We start from the raw sequence: 22102 nt of genomic DNA on the forward strand, positions 1-22102 counted from the left end.
TAGTGACTTAGTCTAACTAACATGAATTTTAAACATATTCTAGCACCCTGAGCTTGCAGAACCTCTAAAAGTTTATTCATTTTGCTCACACTTTCATATAGGATGCTTAAATCATCAGCATAATCTAATTTCAGGAGAGTTTTTCTTCCCCATTTGATGCCGTGGTCTCCCATTGCCTTTCCTCTGCTCCTTAAGACAAAGTCCATCGAAATGATGCATATAAAGGGGGATAGAACACAACCTTGCTTAACTCCTGATTTAATGCAAAACCAGCTGCTAACCTCATTTCCTACCTTAACTACAGCAGTGTTATTCTCATACATAGCACTAATCACTTCAATTCATTTGTCTGGTATACCGTACAAGGATAAGACCTTTGCTAAAGCTCTTCTATCAACAGAATCGAACGCTTGCTCATAATCTATAAAACTGAGGACCAAAGGTGTTTGACAACTCGGGCACTTCTCAATTATTAACCTAAGAGTGAAAGTTTGGTTGACACATCCTCTACCTTTTCTAAAATCGCACTGTTCTTCTCTTAAAACTTTGCAGCATCTCTCAGTCTAAAAAGTATCATATTACTAAGTAATTTGCTACCTACAGAGACCAGACTAATGCCTCGATAATTACCACCCTCGCTCTTATCCCCTTTCTTATACAGTGGTTTAATTAAGGTTTTCCTAAAACAGACAGAATAGATCTTCTTCAAAAATTAACGGTGAGTTGATAAGATAAGATAAGATTTATTGCTGAAAAGTGGCTATCACAAGCCCAAAAGGGCCGAATTCGCACTTTAGCGTCAAATACAGCGAAAAAAGAGCTACAAACATAAACAATCAAACAACAACAGAAAATTATAAAAGGGTCAATGTCAAATACGTAAAAAACGTTAAAAACAAAAACAAAGTAAACTCATAAAATTAGAAAGCCAATGTCAAGTCAGCAAAATGCCCCCCCCCCCCCCCCAAAAAAAAGAAATAAACTCGTAAAATTAACAAGGGGATAAAGTAAAATTAAAACAAAAACATAAGTTAGTTGGTGACTAACAAAGATAAATATAAAACCTCCAAATTTGCAAAATGGGCATTAGAATTAATAACTATGAGGTAAAGAGTGAGTGAAGGGGGGGATGGAGGCAGCGGAGATTAAGTGGTTGAAATGTCAACTATGTACGGGATGAAAGTTTTTCTGTATCTTTCATTGGAAACTTTTGTTGGGGCGTGAAGGGGGATTTTTGTTGACACAGAACGTGGGAGACGGGGTAGAAGAGGTGAATATTGAAAAAAGGGGAGCTGTTCGAGGGTTATGAAGGGCATTGTTAGCGAAACGCAAGGTAATTTTTGCTCTCCTTTCCTTAAGGGTGACAAGATTAGTCTTTCACCCTTTAATCTTTGATGACAAAGATTAAGGTTTTGAAAGGAAATTTAAGAACTAAGGAGGTAAACTAAATGTTTTTCAAACAACACAAAGGAATGGCTAAAGGTAAGAAGAATAATAAATAAAAAAGAAAAAAAAGGGGGGGCTGTCTTTTAAGGACCTTGGTAAAAAAAAAGGAGGGTCAGGAATGTTAAAGGGGAAAAAATTAGGTCTGTTGTTGATGAAAAATTCTTTTGTATTTTGCAGGTCCGGTATCCAGATAGGATAACGTTGATTCGTGGAAATCATGAATCTCGGCAAATCACTCAAGTCTACGGGTTCTATGATGAGTGCTTTAGGAAATATGGAAGCATTACTGTCTGGCGTTATTGCACAGAAATATTTGACTACTTAAGTCTTTCGGCAATCATAGACGGAAAAGTAAGACTTTCTTTTAACTAGCCATTAGAAAGGAGACAATTTTGTGCAAGAATTTAAAATTAAGCTGAGTTGATGGTTTTATTGTTGTTCCAGTTTGTATCCCAGCCTGGATATAAAGAAAGAAAGTGCTTATGAATAAGATGTTAACTTAATCAGCAAGTTATCTCCGAGTCCCCTATTTCTCTACCCCACCACTTTCCATCATTTAACTCCTCATTTTAGAACTTGCTGTTTGAACAATTATTTTGTCTAGTTTTCTTGCAATTTTAGTTGTTTATTTCAAATTTTTCTAAGGTCAATGTATCTTAGACAGATTTGTGGGAATCTAAGTTTATATTTTGTCTATTTTATTTACTTTCGATAATATTGATATTCCCGGTAAAGCCAGTGTGTTTCGCCCAAGGAATACGAAAACAGTCAAGATACATTCAGAATAGGTCATGTCAAATGGTAGTGTTAATACCTTGTTATGGCTAAATTTAAAATCTGTTTTCGAATTCTATAATTAGAATTCATTTATTGCAAGGTTTCCAAATAATTCATGTGCTATTTGCTATTTTGAGGGATTCATTTATCTTTTTTTCGTTGTAATATTTTCAGTTTTCAAAATTTTAACTTTTCGGGTCCAGACAATTAGGTCTGTTCTCTGACTGGTAGTGCTAAGTAGCTCAGTGGTTTAACTATTAGTACTTAACTGTTTACAGGTTAAATATTGCGGAACCTGGTTGATCATACAGCTAATATTAGCCATTTTTGATTTGTTTTGTGTTTAAATTATTTATGGGTTTGAATTATGCTCAAACTGTCAAGCCATGCTTAAAAGGGCTAGCCTGCTAACGGGCGTTGTTTGTATGTTGGCTAATGAAGCTAGTTTGGTTTTATGTTTGATATTAGGGACAAGCAAAAAGCTGCTATCTTGATATTTGTGAGAAGACAAGAATTGGCTAGGCTTGAATAGCAAATCTGAGTCGCTAGTGCAAAGTGGTTCTACCTGTTTGTTTTTAGAGCTTAATTCAAATTAGGAGGCTTGTTGATTGAAAAAAATTAAATGTTTTTTTTTTTTTTTTTTTTCAATCAATGAAAACTCTTATTTACCGTGTAGAACTATTACTGAAATCATGTTAATGGCGGTTAATTTTTGTTAATCCTTCCCCCCCTCTAAAAAATGTGTTTTATGTATATATTTTGTACCTGGGGGATGCTCTTCCGACCAAGGGGCTCATTCTGGGCCCTATGTACAGGAATTAATGCACATCTAAATGCTCAATATGAAATTGGAATATAATAAACTTACAATTAGAATGAAAACAGTAAATAAAAAACATTTTTGTTGAGTGAAATAACAGCATCCACCTTTGAGGAAAATTAGAAATTTGACAGTGGATGTGTTTTGGGGGAGCATTACAAAATCCGAAAAAAAAAATTGGAGCTTTTCTAAATTCTCGGTAGCTGAGACCGTAAACTTGGCAGCTTTTATTTGGATTTTATAAAAGACTTGTTTGAGTAAGTTTTTTCCTACAATGGCTTCTCACCATCCCTATCCCTTTCACCGCTTTGTAAATTTCGATAGCTGAAGTTCCGTAATATGAAAGATGTTATATGGCTGACAGTAAGGCCTTCATTCTTTTAGATTTTTTGCGTTCATGGTGGCCTATCTCCCTCTATTCAGACGCTTGACCAAATTAGGACTATTGACAGAAAACAGGAAGTGCCTCATGATGGACCTATGTGCGATCTATTATGGTCTGACCCAGAAGGTAAGTGTTCGTGAAATTACGGCATGGATTTTAGACTGACTTGTGGTATAGAAACTTTGATACCCAACAGCCTTTAATAAAATTTATATAGATTTGTTTAAACACAGTCCTTCAGCTTTTTGGTCATTTTAATATATACGTTTCTACTTATTAATATTTGTTCCTTTTAACTTTTTCTTTTTGTGGTGAAGAATACCAAAGTCCGCGTATAAATTAAGATGTGTCTTTTTCATTGATTTTAGTATAAACTATAAGGTCCAAGTCTATAATTTAGGATTAAGACTGACAAACCTCGTGTAGTGTTTTCACTCGCGGATTTGTATCCACGCTTTTGCTCATTTTTTTGCGTTGTTTCCACTTTGCTTAATAGAGTTTAAGAATAGTTCTCACTTAATTGCACAGTTTAAATATTTTTGCAAAATTATTAAATGAATTATTTATAAAGAAGAATTAAATAAGTAATTGTGAGCAGGTTGTAATTGTGGTTGAGGTTGTAAAAAAGGTTGTTAAAGAAGTAATTGTGAGCAACAAACCTCGTGTAGTGTTTTCACTCGCGGATTTGTATCCACGCTTTTGCTCATTTTTTGCGTTGTTTCCACTTTGCTTAATAGAGTTTAAGAATAGTTCTCACTTAATTGCACAGTTTAAATATTTTTGCAAAATTATTAAATGAATTATTTATAAAGAAGAATTAAATAAGTAATTGTGAGCAGGTTGTAATTGTGGTTGAGGTTGTAAAAAAGATTGTTAAAGAAGTAACTGTGAGCAACAAACCTCGTGTAGTGTTTTCACTCGCAGATTTGTATCCACGCTTTTGCTCATTTTTTGCGTTGTTTCCACTTTGCTTAATAGAGTTTAAGAGTAGTTCTCACTTAATTCCACAGTTTAAAATATTTTTGCAAAATAATTAAATGAATTATTTATAAAGAAGAATTAAATAAGTAATTGTGAGCAGGTTGTAATTGTGGTTGAGGTTGTAAAAAAGGTTGTTAAATAAGTAATTGTGAGCAACAAACCTCGTGTTGTGTTTTAACTCGCGGATTTGTATCCACGCTTTTGCTCATTTTTTGCGTTGTTTCCACTTTGCTTAATAGAGTTTAAGAATAGTTCTCACTTAATTGCACAGTTTAAATATTTTTGCAAAATAATTAAATGAATTATTTATAAAGAAGAATTAAATAAGTAATTGTGAGCAGGTTGTAATTGTGGTTGAGGTTTTAAAAAAGGTTGTTAAATAAGTAATTGTGAGCAACAAACCTCGTGCAGGGTTTTTACTCGCGGATTTGTATCCACGCTTTTGCTCATTTTTTGCGTTGTTTCCACTTTGCTTAATAGAGTTTAAGAATAGTTCTCACTTAATTCCACAGTTTAAATATTTTTGCAAAATAATTAAATGAATTATTTATAAAGAAGAATTAAATAAGTAATTGTGAGCAGGTTGTAATTGTGGTTGAGGTTGTAAAAAAGATTGTTAAAGAAGTAACTGTGAGCAACAAACCTCGTGTAGTGTTTTCACTCGCAGATTTGTATCCACGCTTTTGCTCATTTTTTGCGTTGTTTCCACTTTGCTTAATAGAGTTTAAGAGTAGTTCTCACTTAATTCCACAGTTTAAAATATTTTTGCAAAATAATTAAATGAATTATTTATAAAGAAGAATTAAATAAGTAATTGTGAGCAGTTTGTAATTGTGGTTGAGGTTGAGGTTGTAAAAAAGGTTGTTAAATAAGTAATTGTGAGCAACAAACCTCGTGTTGTGTTTTCACTCGCGGATTTGTATCCACGCTTTTGCTCATTTTTTGCTTTGTTTCCACTTTGCTTAATAGAGTTTAAGAATAGTTCTCACTTAATTGCACAGTTTAAATATTTTTGCAAAATAATTCAATGAATTATTTATAAAGAAGAATTAAATAAGTAATTGTGAGCAGGTTGTAATTGTGGTTGAGGTTTTAAAAAAGGTTGTTAAATAAGTAATTGTGAGCAACAAACCTCGTGTAGGGTTTTCACTCGCGGATTTGTATCCACGCTTTTGCTCATTTTTTGCGTTGTTTCCACTTTGCTTAATAGAGTTTAAGAATAGTTCTCACTTAATTCCACAGTTTAAATATTTTTGCAAAATAATTAAATGAATTATTTATAAAGAAGAATTAAATAAGTAATTGTGAGCAGGTTGTAAGTGTGGTTGAGGTTGTAAAAAAGGTTGTTAAAGAAGTAATTGTGAGCAACAAACCTCGTGTAGTGTTTTCACTCGCGGATTTGTATCCACGCTTTTGCTCATTTTTTGCGTTGTTTCTACTTTGCTTAATAGAGTTTAAGAATAGTTCTCACTTAATTGCACAGTCTAAATATTTTTGCAAAGTAATTAAATGAATTATTTATAAAGAAGAATTAAATAAATAATTGTGAGCAGGTTGTAGTTTAGTTGAGCTATTCAGTGTTCTCAACTTTTGATCTGTCAATTTGTATTCAGACAAACCCCTTATTATGAATTCTATCAGTATCTTGCAACAGAGAAGACCATGATTGCCAGCTGCAGGAATAACAAAAATCACAAAATTTTTGAAAACCAATTTGCTGATAGTATCGTAAAAAAGGCACTAAGCTTCTTGAGGCTTTAGAGCAGCATTGAAATGAAACTACTTAAAAATATGATTATACTTTTATTTGTATAATCAGAAATATAGTTAATTACTAAACTAAGTATTAAAAGTAAAATTACTAGTAGTAGATAACGATCAAAAAGAGCAGAATAAGTGGTCGTAATATCAGTTGTCAAATACAGAAAACTTAAATGCTTGCTATGGGCATTTTTGCTCAAATAACATTGGGAAGACATTCGAACCCGTGATTATGAAAAGCGGGAATAACACAAAATTAGTATTTTATCGATTTTATCTATTACTGAGTAAATTCTTATAGAGTGGAAATTGCCTGGAAATGAAAAAATGTCCTGAAACTAATTCAAAGACCAGACTTTCAATTGAAAATCTGATAGTCAAATTTTCCTCCTAAATTATCGTCTAAAGCATTTCCGCTCCAATACTATGGCAACATTGTCTTTGAAAGTTGGTATGATAAATACTTCAAAGCACAGTTCATATAATTATCCAGTATAATCATTCCCTATCTCACCCATTATAAAAACCCGGACCGGGGTGCGAGTGCTCCAGAGAACGTAGAAACATAAGCGGCGTCAGATCTTTTCACGGGTAGACAAGTCAGACGCGAAACAATCGGAAGCAAGTGGAAACCCGCCATTACGAATAATGCACTTTACGCGAAACAATCGGAAACAAGTGGAAACCCGCTATTAATAACTGCACGAAGAAGTGGGAGGAGCTTTTTGTTCGCACCGAGAACGAAGACCAGAAATGATCTGCGATAAGCTTACTGAATAATTATATGAACTGTGCTTCAAAGGAAAAAAAACTGGGTCTGTCTATAATGTTACTACTTGTCTTATACCTTGAAAGTTTGCAGTTAATTTGAAAATTTATCGTGACATTTATTTCTAAACTCCCTTCGGTTCATGTTTGTAATAATTTTGAGAGAAAAGAATAAAAAAATAAAATAGTTTAAAAAATAATAAAGAATAAAAAAGTTTACTGATCAGATATTGCTTTTTTCTGATGCCATTTAAACGTAGGTTCAACATATCTATTTAGTCTAAGCTAAGGGACGAATTCATTTTCCTCAAAATCAAATAATGAAAACTCTTAATGGTTGTTTCTGTTTGGGTTGACAAAGCCTGTTTTATTACCAAAATATGCAAACGGTACAAAAATTGCTTTATTCAAATAATCATGAAAGTTCTAGTACAAATACTCCTGCGACATAAAATTTTCACAAACAAAACCCCCTCCCTCTTATCTTTCTTGGAAAGTGGCTGCAGTCATGCCTTGGATGTATATTTGCCAATTGAACATAAATCCCATAACCTTAAAAGATTCTTTGTTGGGTGAGCATGAAATCACTCCGTCTTCTTTATTTTTTATGTATTTTTTTTAGAGAATTTATCCCTTGTTCTTATCTCTGTTGTCTTCCAGATTCGCAACAGGGCTGGGGTGTATCGCCTCGTGGCGCCGGATTTCTATTTGGCTCAGATGTAGTGTCCCATTTCAATTTGACAAATGACATATCAATGATTTGCAGAGCACATCAATTAGTTATGGAAGGATACAAGTGGCATTTTAATGAAACAGTTTTGACTGTTTGGTCTGCTCCTAATTACTGCTATAGGTAAGAAGCAGAAATTACTACACAAATGATCAAACAGCCCTTTATGTTTCATTCGAGGAGACTGAACTCCTTTTTCTCTGCTTGAATTCAATTAGTTTTGCGAATCAGCTTTTTCCGTCTTATACAAGTTATGATGGCAAAAGTTAAAGTTAGGCTAGATTAGGTTAAACTTGGTTATAAATATCAGAAATGGGTTAAAAACCTAATTATACATAAAATTTAAATGGAAAAATTTTAAAACACTTCTTTTAAAATCCACATGGCGTAATTGGCTCATTCTTGCATTGGCCAAATATTTCAGTAGCTACAAATGAACCAGAATTTCTAAAAAAGACGAAAAATTTGTCACAAAAAATGTGTCGTGAGAAAAATTCAGTTATATCCTCTTAAAAAAGATACTTGTTTAAGTTTTGTTTTGTCTTGTTTTAATTTCTTTTCATTCAGAAGTATGTTTATTGAAAATGGGTAGCTAAATCGACCTTTATTGTGATAATTGGCTATACTAGAAGCAATTCGTCCGGGAAAAATTTCAACATTGGGGGATTTCCGGTATGAATATAAAAATGATCAAACATTTAATAAAAACAAGTGTTTTTCGAATGACAGTATGCCAAAGAGAATTTTTCAGGTGGAATCGTCCAAAAGAAATTTTCTGGGGGGTTTTGGAGCGAGGTTTGAATTTTTCCGGGTACAACTTTCCGAGGGGAGCATTTTGAACTTTCCATGGAGTAATTTTTCGTGAGTGGGGAATTTACATGGAAGGGGAGGGGAAGGTGGGTTTCTCAATATTATTTTAAAAAAGAATTTTTTTTTTTTTTTTTTTTTAATAAATTTTTCAAATGAAAGTAATTAGCAACATTAAAACTTAAAACGAACAGAAATTATACCGTGTAGTAGAGGGGCTGCCTTCTCCTCAATACCCCACTCTTTACGCTAAAGTTAGACCTTTGTTCCAATTTTTAAAGCAGGACTCCTGAAACACAAGGACAGTTTGCTTAGAATAGTTTTTAAAATTGCTTTGAAACTTTAGCATGAAGAAAGGGGTATTGAGGAGGATGCAGCCTCCCTTATATATGGAATAATTTCTGTTCTTTTTAAGTTTTAGTATTGCTCCTTATTTTCAGTTGATTTTTCTTTTATTTATTTGATGCCACACAAGGACGGGACCTTCGCTAATGGCTGAGAGTCTTAGATAAAACTGTTAGCGAAAGGAATGAATTTTGAGGTTTCGATGCCCCAGGGTGTGATATGACAGGGGCTGTCCCCTCCTTTATTTTAAAAAAAAGTAAAGTTTCGAGACAGAGTCAAACTTTAGCGTAAAGAGCGAGGCGTCGAGGAGGGGACGGCCCCTTTCATATATAGAATAATTTCTGTTCGTTTTAAGTTTTAATGTCGCTCCCTACTTTCAGTTTAAAAAAAACTTGTTTTTCTTATTTATTTTCTGATTTTTTTTTTTTAATTAATGCAGCTTTGATTTTGGCTCACCGTACATGAATAATTGAAACGAAATTTGGACATTAATTTTACTTTTTTTTTGCCTAAATGGCTTTCTCGAAATTTTGATCTGACGCACTTACGAATTAACTTACGTAACGAACTTCTATATTCGTATGTTTTTATTACGTATGTTAAGGGGTTCGTCTTCTAGTCAATAACTCACTCTTTCCGCTACAGTTCAAATTTTGTTTTAATTCTTTAAGAATGACCCCTTTATCACAAAGGCCGTTAATTAGAAGAAATGGCTTTGATGAAAGTACAAAAAAAACTTTAGAGTAAAGAGCGAGGTAATGACTAGGGTTCGAACCCAATCGTATACGTAATAATTTCTGTTCGTTTTAAGTTTTGATGTTGCCCCTTACTTTCAGTTGAAAAAATTGTTGTTTTTTTTTAATTTAATTTCTGATCGTTTTTTTTTGTTTTTTTTAATAATGCTGGGAAATCCGGCGCCCCTTCCATAGCAATGTCCCTTCCCCCATGAAAACTTCCTCTGTGGAAAGATCCTCCCATGTAACCCTCGACCCCCCCCCTCCAACTACCAGAAAAAAGTTCCCCTGAAAATTTATGTATACTTCCCAATAACCAATATTATATGTAAACATTGGGCAAAGTTCATAACTTGCAGACCTTCCCCCGGGGACAGTGGGGGATTAAGTTATCCTCAAATACATAGTTATGTATTTTTCGATCATGCTGAACAAAATGGCTATCTCAAAATTTCGATCGGGTAACTTTGGGGAAAAAATGAGCGTTGGAGGGGGCCTAGTTGCCCTCCATTTTTTGGTCACATAAAATGGGCACTAGAACTTTTAATTTCCGTTTGAATGAGCCCTCCCGAGATATTCTAGGACCACTGGATAGGTACGATCATCCCTGGGAAAAAAAAAATAAACACGCATCCGTAATCTTTCTTCTGGCAAAAAATACAAAATTCCACATTTTTACAGATATGAGCTTGAAACTTCTATACTTGTGTTCTCTGATACGCCGAAACTGATGGTGGGATTTTCATTAAAGTTCAATTACTTTTAGGGGCTGTTTTCCCCTTTTTCGAAAATAAGGCAAATTTTCTCAGGCGCATAACTTTTGATGGGTAGGTTTAAACTTGATGAAACTTATATGTTTGAAATCAGTATAAAAATCTGATTCTTTTGATGCATCTATTGGTATCAAAATTCAGTTTTAGAGTTTCGGTTATTATTGAGCCGGGTCACTCCTTACTTACAGTTCGTTACCACGAACTGTTTGAAAGAGAAGACCGACTAATCCGTAGTTATGTTGATTACAGGGGCCAAGTACTGCTCTGAATCACAGGTTCTAGATGTTTTCGAGAAAAATCGTCTTAAGATAGATATAGTTGCTTTTATGAATGACCTTAAATCAATCAGTAAGCTTTACTTATAACTAACCAAAAAAGCTTTTTCCACAAAATAAGTTTTTCGAAGAAAAGTAAAGAACTCCATTATACAAAAAATGAGCAAAAATAAAATCAAATAATCTACCAAGCGTGAAACTACCTCAAATCAGCATCGATAAATAAATGAAACCCAAAACGAACAGAAATTACAATAAGTAACCGAGTCAAACTCAAAACGCAGAAATTAACATAAGTTGGGCTCAAAACCCCTATGCCTTCCCAAGGCCAGAACATAATTTGCACTTTACTGAAAAAAAATACAAATGAATGTTCATTGTCAGTTTAATATACATATACTTATATTTAGTAATCAAAATGTTAATATTATTTGATTTATTAAAGTTATAAAAGTAAAATCATTTATATATTTTTCAGTAAAGTGCAAATTATGTTCTAGCCTTGGCACTAGCCGTTTCAATGATTCCTTTTTGAAGCTCCTACGACAACGCTTTCTATATAACAAAAACCTTATATGCCCCCAGGACCTAACTTATAACCCTTGCCCTGAGGGCCGTGGGGGAGTGTCATCATCAAAAACATAATTTCCAGACTTTTTAACTACGTTGAACAAAATGGCTATCTTAAAATTTTGATTGGATGTGTTTGGCGAAATTGTGGGTGTGAGAAGGGTGTTAGTTATCCTCCGATCACTTTCGACTATTAAAAAGGGCACAAGCCCTTCTAATTTCCAATCGAATGAGCCCTTTTTGAAGTTTCTACAACATCACTATCTATAAAAACCTTATATACCGCCAGGGCATAACTTAAAACCCTTACCCTAAGGGCTGTGGGGGAGTGTTATCCTCTTAGATATAATTTCCGGACCTTTCAACAACTTTGAACAAAATGGCTATCTCAAATTTTCATTGGATGTGTTTGGATAAATGGTGGGCGTGGAAGGGGTGTTAGTTGCCTTCCAATCACTTTAGACTATTAAAAAGGGCATTAGCCATTTCAATTTCCAATCAGTTGAGCCCTTTTTGAAGTTTCTTCGACGACGCTTTCTTTGAAAACCTTATTTGCCCCCAGGGTATAACTTACAACCCTTGCCCTGAGAGCTCTTGGGGGGTTGTGATCCTCAAAGACTTTGTTTCCAGAACTTTCAACTACGTTAAACAAAACGGCTTTCTCAAAATTTTGATTGGATGTGTTTGGGGAAAAGGTGGGCGTGAGAGGGGGATTAGTTGCCCTCCAATCACTTTCGACTATTAAAAAGGGCACTTTTTTCCAATCGAACGAGCCTTTTTTGAAGTTTCTGCAACAACGCTTTCTATAAAAAAACGTATATGCCCTCAGGGCATAAATTACAACCCTGCCCTGAGGGCTGTGGGGGAGTGTCCTCCTCAAAAACATAATTTATATCTGAAAATCAACTACGCTGAACAAAGTGGCTATCTCATAATTTGGATTGGAGGTGTTTGGGGAAACGGTGGGCGTGGATGGTGCGTTGGTTGCCTTCCAATCATTTTCGACTTAAAAATGGCACTAGCCATTCCAATCGAATGTGCCCTTTTCGAAGTTTCTACGACAACTCCTTCGATACGAAGTGCCCTAGTATGGAAAAAAAAAATAATACATTGTGCCAACATCGTTCTTTACTTAGGCACCGCGATTACGCTGCGTATGAAAAAGGGCAATCTGAATTTCCAATCAAATGAGCCCTTTCTGAAATTTATATAAACCTTATATCCCCCCAGGGCATAACTTACAACCCTTGCACTTAGGGCTCTGAGGGGTTATCATCCTAAAAGACCTAATTTCCAGAACTTTCAACTACATTGAACAAAATGGATATCTCGAAATTTTTATTGGATGTGTTTGGGAAAATGGTGGGTATGAGAAAGGTATTAGTCGCTGTACAATAACTTTCAACTATTAAAAATGGCACTAGTCCTTTCAATTTCCAATTGAATGAGCCCTTTTGAAGTTTCTACGACAACGCTTTCAATAAAAAATTTATATGTTCCCAGGGCATAACTTACAACCCTTGCCCTGAAGGCTGTGGGGGGAGGGGTTGTCATCCTTAAAGACATAATTTCCAAAAATCTCAACTACGTCGAATAAAATGGCTATCTAAAAATGTTGATTGGATGTGTTTGGGGAAAGTTGGACGTGAGAGGGGGGTTAGTTGCCCTCAAATCACCTTCGACTATTAAAAAGGGTACTAGCCCTTTGAATTTCAAATCGAATGAGCCCTTTTTCAAGTTTATACGACAGACATTTCAATAAAAACCTTATATACCCCCAGGGCATAACTTATAACCCTTGCCCTGAAGACTGTGGGGGGAGTGTCCTGCTCAAAGGTATAATTCTTTGAACTTTGAACTGCGTGAGACAAAATGGCTATCTCAAAATTTTCATTGGATGTGTTTGGGAAAATGGTGGGCGTGGAAGGGGTGTTAGTTGCCTTCCAGTCACTTTCGACTATTAAAAAGGCCACTAATAGTTTCCAATTCCGATCGACTGATCTCTTTGGGAAGTGTTTATAACATTATGTTCTAAGAGCATAGTATATCCCATCACGGCAAGACTGCACCCACTGCTCCTGAGGGTTCTGGGGTGGGGGGGTTGTCATCCTCAAAGAGCTAATTTCCCGAACTCAAAACTACGTTGAATGAAATGGCTATTTTGATTGATAACTTACAACCCTTGCTCTTAGGGCTCTGAGGGGGTCATCCTCCTAAAAGACCTAATTTCTAAAACTTTTAACTACATTGAACAAAATGGATATCTCAAAATTTTGATTGGATGTGTTTGGGGAAAACTGGGCGTGAGAGGGGTGTTAGTTGCCTTCCAATCACTTTCGACTATTAAAAAGGGCACTATCTGGAAAATCAACTAGGCCTACGCTGAACAAAATGGCTATCTAAAAATTTTGATTGAATGGGTTTCGGGAAATGGTGAGCGTGGAATGTGTGTTAGTCGCCTTCCAATAACTTTCGACTATTAAAAAGGGCATAAGCCACTCCACCAATTGAATGAGCGCTTTTCGAAGTTTCTACGACAACTTTTTCGATACGAAGGGCCCTGCTCTAAAGGAAAAAAATAATAAATAATACATTGTGCCAACATCATTCTTATATGCCCCCAGGGCATAACTTAAAACCCTTGCCCCGAGGGTTTTGGGGGAGTGATCTCCTCAAAAACATATTTTCTATCTGGAAATCAACTACGCTGAACAAAATGGCTATCTCAAAATTACAAATGAATGTGCATTGTCAGTTTAATATACATATACTAATATTTAGTAACCAAAATGTTATTATTTGATTTATTAAAGTTATAAAATTAAAAACATTTATATTTTTTTCAGTAAAGTGCAAATTATGTTCTGGCCCTGACACTAGCCGTTTCAATGATTCCTTTTGGAAGCTTCTACAACAACGCTTTCTTTGTAAAAAAAAAAAAACTTTTATGCCCCCAGGACCTAACTTATAACCCTTGCCCTGAGGGCTGTGGGGGGGGGGGGGACTGTAATCCTCAAAAACATAATTTCCAGACTTTTTAACTACGTCGAACAAAATGGCTATCTCAAAATTTGATTGGATGTGTTTGGCGAAATTATGGGTGTGATAGGGGTGTTAGTTATCCTCCAATAATTTTCGACTATTAAAAAGGGCACAATTCCTTTTTATGACCTAACTTATAACCCTTGCCCTGAGGGCTTTGAGGGGAGTGTCATCCTCAAAAACATAATTTCCAGACTTTTTAACTACGTCGAACAAAATGGCTATCTCAAAATTTTGATTGGATGTGTTTGGGGAAATGGTGGGTGTGAGAGGGGTGTTAGTTATCCTCCAATTACTTTTGACTATTAAAAGGGGACTAGCCACGTTAATTTCTAATCGAATGAGTCCTTTTTGAAGTTTGTACGACAACTCCTTCGATACGAAGTGCCCTGGTATAGGAAAAAAAAAATAATAATACATTGTGCCAGCATCGTTCTTAACTTAGGCAGCGCGATTGCGCTGCCTATGATTAGGTCCGATTCCACTTTCTAGGGCAATCATGGTTTGATTGTGAACACGGTTAGTCAAGTTTTACGGACGAAGGACGATAGACTAACGAAAATCGTACTTGCTGGCAATCATTCTGGGCCAAACTAAAAGTAGGACGTTTTTGAAGAGAGTTCTATTTTCAAATAATGAAAAAATAAGTTGGAACTTCATCGGACAGGGTCACAGAATTTGGTGCTATGATTAGTTTTCAGTAGCAGTAGTAGATTTAAAAGGAAATACAAATTTCATGGAAGGGAGTAAAGAGTGAAGTTCGGAAGAAATTGGTATGGAGACGGAGTGTGTGTATCAGTGCTGAGTGAGGGGTTTGGTGCTGTGGTTCGGTGTCGATAGTAGTAGGTTCAGAGGTATAATAAACACCAATTTTTATGCACTGCTTTCACGTTAAGGGAAAAATACACCACCACCCGGTATTATTGGCTCTGGAATGGCGAGGCTATACAATTAGTTTACGAATAGTTCTAAGCCCGTTACCTGTTTGCGAATTCTCGCTCTATAGCGTTCTGGCCCTGTTTGGCCTAATGTTTACAGCACAAAATGGCAGAACTTAGTACCTTTCTTTGGCATGGTCTCTTCTGTTAAAAACAAGAAGAAAAAAAGAGGCGTGATCTCTTTTGTTAAAACCGTGAAGAAAAAAGCAGACACATCAGTACTATCCATGCAAAAAAAAGATTTTCCTTGTTGTTCAAAATGGAGGGCTGTAACTTCTCTGTGTGGGCTTTTTGATAATGGCGCTTCCAATGGTGTGATTATCATTTCGACCAAGTACCAGTTTCGAGGGTTTTCATGATATATTTTAAAATTCCCATAGCTTTTTTTTCGCCTTTGCCCTTTAAGAATTGACACTTCCGTCTTAATGGGCCCTGCACGAAAGTTCAAGTACCATACGGACTTAAAAAGAAGAAAATCAAGAAGATAAACAACGAAAAACTAAAACGAAAGGAACTTCATACTAAAGCAGAGCAAAAATCTAAACAACAAAAACAACGAAACACTGGAACTTATCTTATTAAATGTAATCATTCTTCACCGGTCCAAAGTTCTGTTTTAAGTTTTTTTTTTTTTGTTTTTTTTTTTTTTTTTTTTTCTCCTTTATGATCGGTGATTTTACCTTTAGATTTTCTGTACCTTGATTTGTGTTTCTTTTTTAGATGTGGTAATGTTGCAGCGATATTAGAATTGGACGAAAATTTACATCGCGAGTTTACTATATTCGAAGCTGCGCCTCAAGAAACAAGAGGATTGCCTGCAAAGAAACCTCAGGCTGATTATTTCCTTTAAATTAGCCATTAGAAAAATAGTGTTACTGCAGCTCTAAGGATAGGCTAAATTGATTGTTCCCCGTTAATAAGTTATTTACTAGGCTTCAGTAATCCCATTCACGGCTCCAAGCCGTGAATGACAGATACCAGGTCAATTGTAGAAAATTTTTAGCATGGGGAAGTTCTGGCTTTGGATTTTTCTACGACGAATTGTATTGAGATTTGAATTACATAACGGAAATTACTTTGAGGCTCTTTTAATTTTTTCCTGTGGGTTTGCCATTACATAGCCATTACATAATTCTCTCTGGTATCAAGTCAATCAAGTCGAAGTAGAAAACACTGTTCTAGCGCCAAGACGCTCGACTAACCTCTAGCTTAGCTCAATCTTAAGGACATTTTCTTAAGACAGTGATTAGCATCAAAAGGATAAATTTGTTTTGGATTTTGAGAACATTTTAGAGGTCTCTTTGACCAAGTTCACACTAAAATTTAGTGAACCATGTTCTTCGAACTCAAGCACTTAAGCAAGCATCAAATATCCTAGATTTTTTTGCCTGGTCATTACAGCACATAAAACCAAATCTAACAGTTAGTCTTTTCGAATTTTCTCCATGTATTTTTCTATGAACTTGATTAACTTGTCTACTGTTCGTATTCTTACTTACTATGCTATGGGTTGCACGTAGTGACCTTGAATTAGAGCTGCCATGACGTGTGAATAAACGTTCCCTAGTGTTCTTTAGTCTCATTAAGACATGTAATTGTCTTATATGAAGGGAATATAGGATCTTCTGCGCTTAAAAGTTATTTTGTTTTTTTAGGAAATTTTCTACATATTTTACTGTTTTTAGATAAGTCACAATATACAACTGCATTTTTCCATGTTTACTTCTTTTACGCTATTTCGTCGAATGTGGGCTTAAAACCGTCAACTGGTTTGACTTTAACATTTAATTTTCTTTAGTCACCTATTGAGACATCAATGCCATCTTTGGAGACAAATATCGCATATCATTTAAACTGGTAAGGTCACCGACGTCCTTAATCCTGTTTACTTTGAAAATAAGGTCATATAGTGCCTCTGCACAGCTAAGTTCATAAATATTCCATTTTCTGCTAATCGGCCATAGTCGCTTCTGAATAAACGATACAAAGTTAATGACCCCCCCCCCCCCTTTAAGATATATATATATATATATATATATATATATATATATATATATATATATATATATATATATATATATATATATATATATATATATAAAATAAGTAAATTGCAAGAATCACTCAGTAGTTGTTTTAAAGCTTTGGGAATATTAGTACAAAAATCACCCACCAGGCTGGTACTAAAATAAGAACTGTAGTAAACTAGTTCACCCGAGCCCAACTCTTTGTGCAGGATGCAGAGGATTTTCCCTCAGGAGGGGGGGGATAAAATTACCAAAAGTTGCATTTTTATTGCCACGATTTTTCTGAGGGTGGGGGGCCTTGGTACAAGCATGGGCTAATCATTATCGTCTCGCAGTTTTGAGGTTTGTTCAAGTTAGATTATTTTGAAAATAAATAATTTAAGAAAAAGTCTCTTTCAATAATTTCGTATTGTTTTCATACTGTTCTTCTATTTTTGTTATTTCGGCGAGTTTCTCCTCTCCTTCCAAAATAAGTTCCTATGTATCAAAAAAAGAAGCAAACAACAAAACAATATTTGGATCAACAAAGATTTATTTCCTCATAGCTAAGCACTGAACTGCCTTGTATGTGAGCCGCTCTCCTTTTTGCAATTTTATTTTGAATTTTCAGATGGAACGATTAAGTCGGCCGAACGCAGCTGCAATGCTTTGCTCAGTAATAGACGATTCAAGCGGTAGGTACCCTTCTGGAGAACATACATTTTGAAAAACAAAGAAAAAAGTATTACGTAAAAAAAAGGGAGAAATTACATGTTCAATAAACCAATTTTTTCGATGTTCCTGACCTCAGTACTGGAATTTAAATCAGCGAATAAAAAAAAATGTATTCATGGAATATTAACGGAATAATGGAATAAATACAAAAACTAGTCGCCAAAAGTTCGCACAAGCCAAAGGTTTTACAACATATAGAAGATAGAGTAACCCGGTCGCGCTATTTTAACTATAACTAATGACCAGAACGTGACTAATTGTCGTAAGAAATTTCTGTATCCTTCAAATTCATGAACATACTTGGCATCAGGAGAAGGAACTTCAAGGGAAGTCTTCAAAGTGGTTTTTCTACAAACATGAATGAGGACCATCTGAATTAGTACTTTGGCTTATAAAAGGCGGTTTTGATGGCTAATTTGAAAAAAGTTAAAAGATGTATATTGATTTATTTAATAGTTAAAGTGTAGCTACATTTAACATGCTTTTTATTAATGTGGTGTCCTATTCAAATGAAATATTTTTTGCAGGGGTTTTTCAGGACATTCTAGCCTTTTTAATAATCTAAAATCCTTGGCACGCTCAACAATAAAACAGTTTACTAAATAAATAGGGTTGGAAAAGCTGCTCTGAGATACATAATTAACATTTCACACTTTTCAGAATATCACTAAGCTTAGCATTAATTTTTAAATTGGCCAAATGATCAGCTCTTGTTTGACCTATATTAAGTATTGCTATTGACTTATTCAATTCTTTAGCCCGCAAAGTAAATCTGTATCCACTATATACGTATAACGAAGAGCCTAAGACTAAAAGCGCATCACTTTCTTCTAGATGGTTAAACACTTTGTCAACTCGGCTCTTTGGGACGTTGTCACCAAAAAATACTATGTCCGGTTTGAGCACTCCAAAACATTTGGGGCATGGAGGTACAAAAAATCCTTCAATTTGCTCCTGAAAAAAAAAATGGTTTGTAAACATAATAGTTAGACCCAAGTTCAAAGGTCGGAATAATGAAGAGACGATATTTCTGTTTCCAAAATTGTTTTTTTTTTGCAAAGCAACATTTTGCTCTATATTTTTGCTAGGCATCATGTCTGTACTAAGCTATAATTAATGACTATAATAGCTCAAAATAAATAATACTCAGGAAAGTGACCAGTTCATGGGAATGAGAATTTTTCAAGATTGGGGGCAGGGGGTTTCGATCCTTAAAAATCCTGGTTCTTAACCGAAGCTATCGTTATTTTAATGTATTTTTCCCAAACTTCTCCTGTAGATCAATGGAATTTTTCAGGAAGATCCAGTACAAACTTCCCTAAGTCACAGACCTCTGCTTGTAGATTAATCTATATAATATGACCAAGGAACATTTTAAGAACCAAAATAACATCTATAATCATTGGGAAAATAATGTGTCAAAAATTACTACATCATACCAAACTCAGAAGAGGTTTCAGTGAGTTTGGTGGCCTCTTGTAGATAATTATAGTATTTATAGTTATTCTGCTTTATAGACATAAATTTTGAAAGAACACTGAGGCAGATGTGCTCTCAAATACTTATGAAATTATGAAGGTCTTTTCATAAGTGTCTTTTGAACTGAGCAAGAGATACTAGACAAACTATGTCATTTATTATACGATGTTCGACTTTTGGAACACCTTTAATTGGACTTGTATGTCTATCTGGTAACATATCCACAAATCTAAAATAATTATAGATTTTTTCCATCAAAACTTTCAAGGCGAATCCCAGTCACCATTTGTAATTGTCTTAAAATATCGCTTGTTATTGTACAGGATCATTGAAGGCTTAGAATAGGCTCAACTATTGAATAGGCTTTACAAAAAGTTGCAAAATACTCAATTTAGGTAATTCTAAAGACATAATGACAAATTAAGATTTATACTCTAACCCGCTAACTAAGTATTTTATTTGGCTCTCCAGATATAAAAGGGTTTTAATTATTGCAAGAAGATACTATCTCCTTGTCTAGCTAGCAAGACAAGATTTGTTTCTTTTTAATCAAATTTTGTTTGTGCAAAGTGAAGATCTATCACCACTTTCAATTTAACAAAAAATCTAAATAGCTTAAAATGTTGTCCACAGTTTTGCTCTTCTAAATTTTTCCTCTACCTTAATAGTTTCTAAATGTAGCCAAGTTGTTCTCACGCCGCTATTAATCGAGATAAATTATCAGTAGTACATACCTGTGTCAACTCAACGTCAGCATCTGGTCTGACTTCTATTGGTTTAACAATATGTTCCTCATTATAACCTTTTAAGGTTTCTTGGAATTCGTATCTAGAAACCCTGTAATTACATTGCATGCAGATGACTTCGTGCGCAGTCCCGTGAAGTTCGATGACATTCGTACTACCAGCCTTTGTATGGAGCCTATCGACGTTCTGCGTCACGACTGCTGATAAAAGACAGTTTTGTTCCATTTCAGCTACACGGCGGTGTGAATCATTTGGCTGGACCGACGAGAAATGAGGCCATCCATGGAAGTTTCTTGCCCAGTAACGCTGGCGTATTTTTGGGTTTGATATGAAATCTAAACAAGAATAGTGATTTTTTTTAAAGGGCGAAAGGAAGCTACAAAAGAACTGAAAAAAAAACACAAAATGCAATGGTAAGACTATAATTAGATTATAAATAATTAGTTAGAAGCTAATTTAATGAAAGCAAATATACCCCACATTCACACTTCCACGGTTTTACGCAAGAAACAGCTATTTAGGTTCTTTTTGACGATTATTTTAGTTTCATTAAATTTTGTGGTTAGTCTTGACGATATTTCAAAAATACAGCCAAGTTGAGTTCAAGCTACAAAAAAAACTGAAAAAAAATATATGTGATAAAAGATGAACAAAGGGATATTGGTTGAAAATGTCATAAAATATCCATTAATTCATCCCAAAGAATCAAAAGCAGTATAAAAACAGATCCATAGTCATGAAAGTTCGGGAGAAAGCATCTGAAGAAGCATACCTGGAAATTAAAGTAGGAGTAGGCTAGCATCTCAGCTAGCTCGTATGGAATAGAAAATTATTTTTGACCCAGTTTGTTCTATTTTTTTTAAATTGCTTATCTGGAAATTGAATCCTTTAAAACTCATTCCCCGCAATATGAAGCCCTAGTAAAGTTAAGTAAGCCAGAAAAAGACATCCATTTTCAGAATTGTTAATAGTTGCTATGGTCTGGAAGAGCACGGAAATATTTTAGACTGAACTTGAAAATACATTCTTGCAGGTATCGGGATTTTTGCTCGAAGTCAAATTGAACGATAATCGCCAATCACACCCTTCCTGTTTAGTTTCCCCATATTCCTCCACATAACGAATATTTTTGTTTTTTTCACTGAGTGTTTCTATAGCATCTTCTGCCATATATTGAGTATAGGTTGAATCTTGCAGCGGGGTTCATGCGAAGAACACCACCTGTGTTCTTTCTGTGAAATAGTTCATTTTATTCTGAAGAATCATCAAAATGTTATACATTTTAATTTTCAGAATCTCAATCCTTCATTCAAATTTTCAATTGTCGAAGGGAAGCACTGAACCGCAAAACCACTTGAATATTGCAAAACTGAAAAAGCTATGACCTTTAATTTAAAAAAAAGGGACTATTTAACTTTATCAGAGCTCTGGTCTGTACAAATCCACATCTGAAAGATGAGAAGCCGTTAGAATTCAGGGATATAGTCAGAATATTGGAGAGTATGATTTAGCCTGCATATGAGGTGATAGAAAGTCGGATTGAAATAAAGATATTCTGACCAATGAAAGAATTCATAATTAATATTCAGAACATTTAAAATTGACAGTTTTTATGAAAGAAATTTCGCCCATATTCTCATTAAATCAAAACACTTGCCTTGAAATTGGACAGGTCTCGACTTGCTTGTAGCATACAAGCCAACCCCTTCACTTCTATAGTCAGGAATTCCACTTTCAGTAGAGATGCCAGCTCCGGTTAGACATAAAATTCGTGGATTGCAAAATAAAAACTCTTGGAACTTCCAGGCGTCATCTGGCATAACAGGATAGTGATGCGGAATAAACCTCGATAGGTGGCATTGAATAAGCTTCATGGAAAATTAGATGAACGAAAGCAAACTGGAGGATAATTACTATTAATATTAGACAAAAAATCCTTGAATATTAAGTGGTGATACTTTTCTTGGCTTATCAAACACAGAGA

The 22102-nt window shown here is 34.8% G+C and overlaps 2 protein-coding genes across 3 annotated transcripts in view; one reads left to right on the top strand and one right to left on the bottom strand.

The window, feature by feature from the left end:
- The window catches only part of Pp4-19C (protein phosphatase 19C), a 65790-nt gene extending 48924 nt beyond the window's left edge, over positions 1-16866 (top strand). For both annotated transcript variants that reach the window (XM_089103687.1, XM_089103688.1), the window contains exons 4-7: positions 1624-1797; positions 3428-3554; positions 7599-7791; positions 15873-16866. In XM_089103687.1, coding sequence (XP_088959813.1) covers positions 1624-1797; positions 3428-3554; positions 7599-7791; positions 15873-16002 — 624 coding nt within the window. In that variant the 3' untranslated portion in view covers positions 16003-16866. The remainder of the gene's footprint in view (positions 1-1623; positions 1798-3427; positions 3555-7598; positions 7792-15872) is intronic.
- An 827-nt stretch (positions 16867-17693) lies between these two features.
- On the bottom strand, positions 17694-22004 carry Sirt4 (NAD-dependent protein deacylase sirtuin-4). Its single transcript, XM_089103015.1, has 3 exons — positions 21776-22004; positions 20107-20453; positions 17694-18847 (listed from the first exon to the last, which is right to left on the bottom strand). The coding sequence occupies exons 1-3, from the start codon at positions 21990-21992 to the stop codon at positions 18533-18535; spliced, it is 879 nt and encodes a 292-aa protein (XP_088959141.1). The 5' UTR covers positions 21993-22004; the 3' UTR covers positions 17694-18532.
- Positions 22005-22102: the final 98 nt, after the last annotated feature.

This window comes from Artemia sp. Qi Xiang Cuo, chromosome 17 (assembly GCF_049724085.1).
Source record: "Artemia sp. Qi Xiang Cuo chromosome 17, ASM4972408v1, whole genome shotgun sequence".
NCBI classification, from domain to species: domain Eukaryota; kingdom Metazoa; phylum Arthropoda; class Branchiopoda; order Anostraca; family Artemiidae; genus Artemia; species Artemia sp. Qi Xiang Cuo.